This window comes from Pezoporus flaviventris, unplaced genomic scaffold (assembly GCF_033815535.1).
Source record: "Pezoporus flaviventris isolate CSIRO_AGI_PZ_B2104156 unplaced genomic scaffold, CSIRO_AGI_Pfla_v1 ptg000001l, whole genome shotgun sequence".
Taxonomy (NCBI): Eukaryota; Metazoa; Chordata; class Aves; order Psittaciformes; family Psittacidae; genus Pezoporus; species Pezoporus flaviventris.
The window spans coordinates 53,196,712-53,206,191 of record NW_026892549.1 but is presented as its reverse complement, the minus strand read 5'-3'; the positions used below and the strand labels follow the sequence as shown (position 1 = coordinate 53,206,191).

Here is a 9,480-nt window from a genome sequence, read left to right as displayed (position 1 = left end):
ACCCACCTGTCTAGATGAAACAAGGGAATCTTTGGCAGCAGGCTGGCCAACTGGGTGAGGTAGCTTTAACCTGAAAGACCCAGTAACTCCCATTTGCCCCTCAGTTGCCTCACCCCACCAGGGTGCCTCCTAGTTCCCCCCCCCCCCCCCCCCCCTCCAGTTTCTTTCAGTGCCTCCCATGTTGTTCCCTGTCACCCCATGGTACTTCCAATGCCCCTCATTTGCCCTCAATCCCCCTCAGTCACCTCCTAGTCACTCCCAGTCATAGCAGGGTCCCTCTCAGTGTCTCCCAGTCAACTCCAGTTGCCCCTCGCTTGCTTCCAGTCCCCCCTCAGTTACTCAAGTGCTTCCTAGTCTCTAGCAGTCCTCTCTGTCACTCCCAGTCCCCCCTCAGCTGCTCCCTCCCCCCTCTCCTTTCCTGCACAATATCCCTTTGTCCCTCGTCCCAGTGCTGCCTGTCACAGGGGGAAGGACCCACATGTCATCACTATCTCCCCCTCCAGCCCCAAATATTCCCCCCCACTATGGGGCAGCAGGATCTGGACGGAGCCTTCGAGCTGGGGGTCCTGCGCACCCCCAAGGGGCTGCTGCTGGGGGCTGAGCTGGTACAGGGGAGGGATACATGGTGCTGTAGGGCTCTATGGGGTGTAGTGGGTGCTATGGGGCTCTGTGGGGGTGCTGTGGGGTTGCTGGGAACTATAGGAGTTCTGAGGGGCATAAAGGGGATGTGATGAGTTTGCTGTGTGTACTCTGGGGTTCCAGAGGGTGTGATGGGGTTACTGTGGGGCTCTGGGGGGCACTAAGGAGGTGTTGTGGGGCTATTGGAGTAGTATGGGGTGATAAAGGGGTGCTCAGGGGCTCTGGGAGGTGTTATGGGGTCCTGTGGGCCTCTGTGGGGGTGTTGTGGGAATTGCTGAGGGCCCTGTGGGGTGCTGTCAGGATGCTGGGGTGCTGTGGGTCCCTAACAGGGTGCCATAAATCCCCAGTAAGTGCCATAAGAGGTGCTCTTGGGCACTACGGGTCTCTACGGGTGCTCTCCGGGGTGCTATGGGGCAATGTGGGTCTGTATGGGGATGCTGTGGGTCTGCTGTGCCCCTCCAACCTGTTCCCATGTCCCCCAGATGCTGTGTGGAGCAGTTGTGGGGCTGCTGGCCCCCCCTGCACCTCCCACACTGGCCCCGGCACTGCTTCAAGCCCTGGCAGTGGCAGCAGCCCTGGGGGGGCGGCTGCTGAGGAGCCCCCCACGCCTGCCTCATGGCTATGGGTCCTGCCTGGTACGTGGCCCCATGGCAGCCCCTCATGGCCCCACCTCTGCCCCACATGTCCCTCATTCTGGCATCTCTTGGTGTGCCCACCTTGGTGTCGCCCCATGGTGTCCATCTTGGCATCTCTCAGTTTCACACCTTGGTGAACCTCTGGCAACTTCTGGTGTCCTCCCAGGTGTTATGCCTTGGCATCCAACCTGATGTCCATGTTAGCATCTTCTTGTGTTCCCCCATGGTGTCACCTCTCGGTGTCCACCTTGGTGTTCCCCTATGATGTCCGTCTTGGTCTCCCACGGTGTCCCCTCATAGTGTCACCCCTTCGTGTCCATCTCAACATCTCCCAGAGTCCCTCCTGGGTATCTCCCCTGGCATCTCTATGTTCTTCCATGGTGTTGTCCCCTTGGTGTCCCCCCATGGCATACCCTCATTGTTCAGCTCAGTATCTCCTGGTGCTCCTCCACTGTGTTATCCCCATGCTGTTCCCCATGGTGTACCCTCAGGACCTCCTCCGGGCTGTCAGTGGGACCATTATCTTCCTCGTCGTGGCTCTGGTGGCCCTGGCTGCTTCCCGAGATGCCTTGGCTGCCACCACCTTCGTGAGTGTCATGTCCCCGCTCAAAACCCCCAAAACCCCACCCCCAACCCATGCCTCACCTCCTTCCACCTCACCAGGCACCGCTTCCTTTTCTCCTCCCCAGACTTTCAGCCTTATCCTCTCCTTCCTCTTCGCCTTTGACGCCTTTGTCACCTACCGTGCTGAGGTGGCCCCAGCGGTGGTACAGGGTGAGTCCCTTGTGTTGAGGGGAAGGGTTCATTCAGGTGGGAGGGGGAGGGAACCCTGAACAGCTGTGTCCTCTTGTCTACCATCTTCCCCAACTTCCCCATCTTTCTCTTCCAGACCCTGATGTGGACTCGACATAATTGGAAACACTCACCCAAAGTGATGTCCCATAATTCCTCTGTACCCTGCCCCAGACCCCCCACATAACCACCGCGTAAAGCCCCAATTGCCCAGTGTTGGGCACCAGTTAAACCTCTTCCACCACTGATGTTTCTCTGTGGTAGTGTTTCTTGGGGTCGGGTGGGTGAGGGGACATTGTGACCCTTCCCCAACCCAATCAACGCCTGGGTTCTTCCAGTAGTCATTGATTAACTATTTCTAAATCGTTAAGCTCCCATCTTGCGGGTAGGGGCAGTAGTGGGGTCACTCTTCATCATACAGCTTCTGGGGTGGGGTGAGAGAGGAGATGGTGAGTGAGGGGATGGCTGTGGGGCAGAAGGAGGGCGTCCCACCCTGGCTCCAATGTTGCCTCCCTTGGCCTGCAGCTTGTTGACCTGGGACTCAGTGATGTGATCTCCTCTTCCTCATCCATCTCATGCTGTGCCTTCCAGAACATGGCCAAGTTGATGCTGGCTTGTTTCTCCTGCAGGGGACGATGGTGGCACCTGAGAGGGGCCTCTGTGGGGCTGCCCCCTATCCCACTGCCCCACTTTCCATCCATCTGCTCTTATTTCACCATTGTTTGTCCATCCTTGCCCCACCACCTGACCTTCTCCTCCATTTTGTCCCCACCACCCATCTGTCCTGCTCTTCCACCAGCCCTACCATCCACCAACCTATTCTCTTCATACACCCCACCACCCAGCGTTCTCCATCCATCCTTCTCCTCCATCTGCTCCACAATCCATCCATCCTTCTTTTCCATCTGTCCCTCCATTTGTCCATCCATCCCTCCAATTCCTCCACCGACTGAGTCCTTTGCCTGGAAGTTTTGCCCCTTTGTCTGTCCTTGGGGGAGGCATTGCTTCCATAGCACTTTCCATATCTGCTTTAGTAAGTATCCCGAAGGACATCAATTGCAACTAACATCAAGGAGGTGATACTTCTGGAGATATCTGTGCACTGTTCAGCCACATCCTTCTGTTAATTATTCTGATGCTGTCACACAACATGAGCACTGCAGGGAAGCGCTACTGTCCCACACTATCTCAAGAGCTCGAGGGCAATCACTCCAGCCTGAAAGATGGTGGAGGCAAAGGCAGAAAAATTTGCTGATGTGCAGTTCTTGATGAGCAGAGCAAGCAGAAATGAGGAAAGCCACACAACACCCCACAATGCTGTAAAGCTGCAGGAGCAGAGCAGCAGACCCACTAATGGGAATCTGCTCCGAAACAGAGTTTTGCTCTGTTTTGAAGCAAGAAAGCAGAGATGGCAGCTTTTAAGCTGAGCAAACTGCAGGCATTCATAGTCAGAGTTGGTACATCGTGGAATTTTTGAACCAGTGTATGAAGATCACTGATGTAAATCACACCTGAACTGTACATCTCAGTGAAATAGAAACTTGCCACATTCACTTCCCTGTCGCTCAACATAATGGACTGTGCTTTCTGTAGATTTTTGTCACTCACTGACATTCAGTGAAGAATCAGTATTTATGCTCCAGTGTCACTCCCTGGAGACCATCAGTCCATGTCCGTATGTACTCAGCCAAATCCAGAATGCCACAGATTTATTGAATGACATAAATATGGATACAAGAATAATATTTACCTGTGAATGAGAGGAAGCAGTGTTATTCAGAAAGAGTATTCAAATCTTCTACTGCGGAAGAAAACAAATGGTTATTTAATCAATGCAATGCCACTCTGCATCCGTGAAGGCCCTCTGTATCTTCATAGCAATTAGGTTTGCACAGCTGGCAAATTTTAAAGGAGCAATTACAAGAGCCATTTTGAAAGTTTGGGAAACTCTGAACAGTGTTAAAAACTAAATATTAATTATAACAAGTATCATTCAAATGTCTTAGAGGACTCTGAGGTACTAATGAACTCTGTTAAGAGCAATAATCATATTTACAAATTAAACTACTGGATTATATATTAAGGAAGCCTCAGTTTGTTGGGGCTTTCTGCGTAATGAGGTTATTTTGCCTCTTGACACAATATATCTAATTTTACATGTTTATTATGACATCTTATTAAACTGCTTTATAGGAAGAATATTAGAGGCACATTTTGGAACTTCTCAATGTCCAAGCTAATTTAAAAAAGACCATCACATGCTCTTTTATGACATGATTAATTCATTTGCTAGCAAAAAAAGAAAACATTACAAAGAGGAAACAAAAAAGAAAGAGAGGTGGTAGTTTCTGCTTAAGTTACAATAAGAATATGTACATATTCAGGTTGAGATTTATAGTCTAAATTTTTTATTCTGAATAGTTTGGAGGTTTTTTTTTAATCTAAAATCCTGAGACCTTTAATGCTACCTAGTCACAAAGCAGTCACAATCACAGACTTCCTTCTGCTTGTGTGTCCAGCAATGCTACCCAAAGAAGCTGATCTACTACTCTGGGACACTTTGATTTAAATGAAATGAAAACTATAAATGAAAACAAGAAGTGAAAACAAAGTGATGAGGTGGTTTAGAAGAGGGAAGGAGAAAGGAAAAGAAGGTACACACCAGGTAGGGACAATCCATGTATTTCTGTTAAACAAAACAAATTAAGGCTGAAAAGCATAAAGATACAGGGTTTTTTTAAATCAGCAGCAGACACACATAATGCAACATGTCAAAATTGCGTTGCTTGAACTAGAAGAAAACAACATTGGGAAAAAAAACCAATAACCAAATACAAGGAAAAAAAACACAAACACAAACCCCATTTTCCCATTAAAAAACATAAAAGCCTAATCTCTGTAGACAACCAACTGAACACACAGAGAAACAGTGCTCCATCTTTAACTAGGTTTCTTCATTTCCATTGACTGCTTTAGCTCACAGGCAGTGTACGAAATATATCATGCAATCTGTTCTGACTCCAAGAAAAATATGAGATGCATTAAACTACTAACAGAAATTATGGCCTCATTTTCTGGTCATGATTTCTCATAATGTATTGCAGATGGTACAAACCTCTACATCTTCAAGAATAATTCAAAAAGTTCAGTGTTAAATAAACATTATGAAATAGTCAGTTTGACTAACTCAGAGCAAATTACACGTAGGCGAGTTGATTAGTCACTGGAAATGTTTGTTCTTTTTCACTGTTCGACCCTTAGAAAAAAAGGGCTCAATTTTCAATTATTTTTGTAAGAAACTTTGCTGCATGCATAGCGCAGTTTCAGTAACTGTCTCAACTGTAGCAGCAGAAAAGGTAGCAGCAACTTTCAGTTTTTACTTTTCATTAACTAAAGCCAAGCAGCATAATAATCAGTGAAGCAATAGAGTACCCTCATTTTTTTCTGTGTACTTCTATCTTTAAATGACTTAGGCTGTTACTTACAAAAATAGCCTATAGGTCAAAATGCTCCCAAAATGCTGCAGAGCAGCCCCAACAGCCAGCAACCTGCCAGCTCCAGGAGAAGAGGTATCCTTACATCCCAATGCAGGCAGCCCAGCCAGACCTGCTGTCTTCAGGGTCTGAATGCATCAGGATGTTCTTGTAGCTCATTCTTCTATAGCTCTGGATCATTTATTTTCTTCTTTCATGATATCCACCTCGCCTGAAACACAGTTCAATAACTCTGTTGTGCACCATGAACATATGGAAGCCTCATTCTACCCCCAGCTTTTCACAGCTTTTCTGATAGAGTGAAGAAATGGCTTGACATTAAGATGTGATTATGTTTCAGCACAGACTCATTAAAACAGAGAGTGATTTTAGACAGCTGCTGGAAACAAAAGCTGGTGCTTCCCCATTGGCATTTGTACTAGCAAACTGCCTGTGCACTGAAGATAAATTACATATAATCACCAGCCATCAGACCTGATCAGGCTACTTGAACTCCTCTCCCTTCCTAGGGAGGAGTCCTCAAGCATTCACAAGCTTAAAGACATGGATTCTCTCTCCTACAAGTATGTTACAAGCATTTTTGCATTTATAAAGCATTTTGCAAGGTGCAAAGCTACCACCTATAGAGTAAATTCCTCATAGAAACCTCAGTTAATCCAACTTTTCTTCAGCCACCACTTCTCCAGTACAACCCTCAAGATGAATTTTGGAGGTGTCTAAGCATCCCCTCTTAGAGCCCCTAGCTTGCACTGGCAATACAATAGTGAGAGAACATTCTCTTAAAATATTCTCTTAAGTAGCAGAGAAAGAAATGAGTTTCTGCTGGCAATGAGAAAAGCTGCAGAGCTCCCTGTTGTTTGTCATTTCTACTGTCAGATCCTTGAGGTTTTTTTCCATACAATTTGATTTATTCATTCCATTTCTTTGTGTCATGTTTCTACAAGCCTCATTACATAGCTACGGAAAAAATACTGCAGATGAATTTTTGTTGTCTGAAAAATGAGAATGCCTTCCATGCTAAATGGTTCAAGGTTTATTAGGTAGTAAAGCCATTATGTAAAAAGAACTCTCACACAGGAAACTCGAGCTTTTTGGCATTAGGCTCTGGAACTTCATTACCTACAGCTAATGAAGGATTCTACATCATGACAGAGTCTGCTCATGCTTTTGATAAAACTCAAGCAAAAAAAAAAAGGATGTGTAAGGAAATTTTCCTTGGAAATAGAAACATATATAAGTAATTAAATTATTTGACTTTTGAATTTCTTATCTTTTTTTATTCCTTCTCAAAGGACTGCCTTAAAAATAATACCTTTAATGTCGACTGAAGTGAGGATGATTAAGATTTTATAATCCCAAATGCTCTTGCGCATGATTTTGAAGGGCTTCTGAAGCCCGAATCCAAGATGAACTTTGTGCTACAGAATTTAATTTTCTGTATCATATTTCATAGGTGCATTCTCAGATTCTGGGTAGCCACTTTTGTGTGTGTGAGGAAACTAATAAAATTAATTTCTGGTTTTGAATAGTTCTGAATGGCAAGCTGAACACACAGTGCATCTTACATAGCTACTTACATCCACACAGGCAGAAAGATCTCTTTGTTTACATGCTTTTTCTTTCACGTTATACTTGCTGGTCATTTGGAGAAGTCCTGGATTTTTGGTGCCTACTCAGCTACACCACAACCCATCCTGCATTAACAGAAACAACTGACTCTTATAGTTAAATGCAGGTTCTGAGTAAACCCCAATAATATATCCCTACAATAAATCTCTACCTAAAAATGCATGAAGTCATCAATAAGAGCACACTACTAATCAGTCCTAATGATAAACACTTATATGCATATATAAGTAAATAGATGTACAAATGGAAAAAGTATACCTAAGGATTTTATACATTATTCTGTTACATATATGCATACCAGTTTCATTAGAACTTCAGTTCATACTTCAAGATGTTGCTGTTTCTTTTCTGCCTTTGCTTAGTGAGTACATATTTTATTGAAATATCTTTTTTTTTACATTCTGGGGATGTGACCTTGGTTGTGTTTAATGACTAAGTTCTGGCGAGTTAAGAAGAGCTTTTTGGTTTTTTTTCAACACATCATAAGAAATATCCTTAGCTACAAGGAGAAAAATGTTCTATACTCCTGTATTATAAAAATAACCTCATATTTGTTTCTTGTGAAGCATTAGCAGAGCTGAAGTTAGTCAAAATCCTATATTCAGTATTGCCTTCAACCTTTTTGAAGCAGAGAGAATAAAAGAGAGACACCCAGAAGGGCAAACCAGTACATCAAAAATCTGTGCTACAAATCTGTCACCAGGACTGCAGTCTTTGCTGCAAACAGCACAGCAGTCAGCAGCGTGGACAGCCAAAAGAGCAAGCAAGGTCATTCAAGAAGCTGCCACCATAGACATAAAAGATGCTAGAAAAATACAGGAATTGTAGCAAGTACATTTAAATAACACAGAGGTCATGGTACATACCATTATAAAGCCCCAGGACTGCCACTCCACCATAGTTCAGTTTAGTCACTACCAAAGGCATTCAAGAGATTTGTGCATTTGCTTCTTTGCAGATGGAACAGAAGTTGCTCACTCATCCAGTGTTAAAATGCTGAGTTTTATTTGACATTAACTTATGCAGAATCAGAAAGCCATGATCTTAGCCACTACCATAATAAAATAAAAGTTATTTCTTGTGACATTCTCATCTTGTTAATAAAAGCAGCACGTGACAATGTAAAACGTGTATCTGGGCTTGAGAGAAAATGAACAAATGGATCCCCTGAAAAGAAACAGAAGAACGTAGCACATTGTGACAAAGTTCTTTGTTTTCAGTCCCATATATATACTGTAGACAAGTGTAAAGAGCATGTGTATGAGTTATTTTTCTTCCGTGGTATAAACCCAGAAGTACCAATAGAGCTGGGAACTCTCCCAGTCACAAGAGATGAATGCAAGCAATTCAGTGGATGTGCTTTCTAAAGAACTGTAGATTATCTGTTTTGCTAGCAAAATTTAATCTTAAAGCCACTTGGAACTGCATCAGCAAAGACCTCTTGCTGCTTACTGATGCTGTAGAGAAAATAACAGGCAGTGAAGAGATTCAGATCAGCACTGCGGAGAAGGACTTGGGGGTGTTTGTTGGTTGATGAGAAACTGAACATAGGCCAGCTTCAGTGTGTGCTCGCAGTCCAGAAAGCCAACCGTATCCTGGGCTGTATCAAAGCAGGTCAAAGGAGGTGATCCTGCCCCTCTATTCTGCTCTCATGAGACCTCATTGGAGTATTGTGTGCAGTTCTGGTGTCCTCAACATAAGGACATGGAGCTGTTGGAGCAAGTCTAAAGGAGGGCCATAAGGATGATAAGGGGCTGGAGCAAAAGGCTGAGAAAGTTGGGGCTGTTCAAAAGGCTGTGTGGAGACCTCATAGCAGCCTTCCAATATCTGAAAGGAGCCTACAAGGATGCTAGGGAGGGACTCTTCAATAGAGACTGTAGTGATAGGACAAGGGGTAATGGTTCAAACTTACACAGGGGAAGTTTAGGTTAGATATAGATACAGATTTACTGTAAGGGTGGTGAGGCACTGGAATGTGTTGCCCAAGGAAGCTGTAAATCCTCCATCCCTTTCAGTGTTCTGGCCAGGTTAGATGGAGTCTTGGTTGACCTGGTTTAGTGTGAGGTGTCCTTGCTCATGGCAGGGGGGTTGGAACTAGATGATCTTAAGGTCCTTTCCTAACTATTCTATGATTCTATGAGGAAGAGAGAAAATTATCCACTGGCCATGATTCACTCAGGATTTGTTTACAAAAGTTCAGTCTGAAAAACCATGTGAAAAAGTGCCACAGTTCAAACCTTCCCAGCAGAGCAGACAAAAAGCTGCAGGGCTTTTTATGTGACATATGGCCA

General features: G+C 44.7%; 1 protein-coding gene across 2 annotated transcripts; it reads left to right on the top strand.

The window, feature by feature from the left end:
• Positions 1-476: 476 nt before the first annotated feature.
• On the top strand, positions 477-2,314 carry LOC133267777 (CKLF-like MARVEL transmembrane domain-containing protein 5). Of its 2 annotated transcripts, XM_061450409.1 has the most exons (5): positions 477-605; positions 1,122-1,274; positions 1,766-1,861; positions 1,964-2,048; positions 2,164-2,314. In XM_061450409.1, exons 1-5 carry the CDS (start codon positions 525-527, stop codon positions 2,184-2,186), a joined length of 438 nt encoding a protein of 145 aa, XP_061306393.1. In that variant the 5' UTR covers positions 477-524; the 3' UTR covers positions 2,187-2,314. The 2 variants fall into 2 exon arrangements, with proteins under 2 accessions (XP_061306393.1, XP_061306463.1); XM_061450479.1 differs by lacking the exon at positions 1,122-1,274 and having other exon boundaries at positions 522-605.
• Positions 2,315-9,480: the final 7,166 nt, after the last annotated feature.

Bases quoted from the DNA above. Each gene is read 5' to 3' on its own strand.
- LOC133267777 (XM_061450409.1), top strand. From the start codon at position 525: ATGGGGCAGCAGGATCTGGACGGAGCCTTCGAGCTGGGGGTCCTGCGC. The intron at 1,275-1,765 runs GTACGTGGCCCC...GTGTACCCTCAG, and splicing joins ATGGCTATGGGTCCTGCCTG to GACCTCCTCCGGGCTGTCAG. The intron at 1,862-1,963 runs GTGAGTGTCATG...TCTCCTCCCCAG, and splicing joins CCTTGGCTGCCACCACCTTC to ACTTTCAGCCTTATCCTCTC.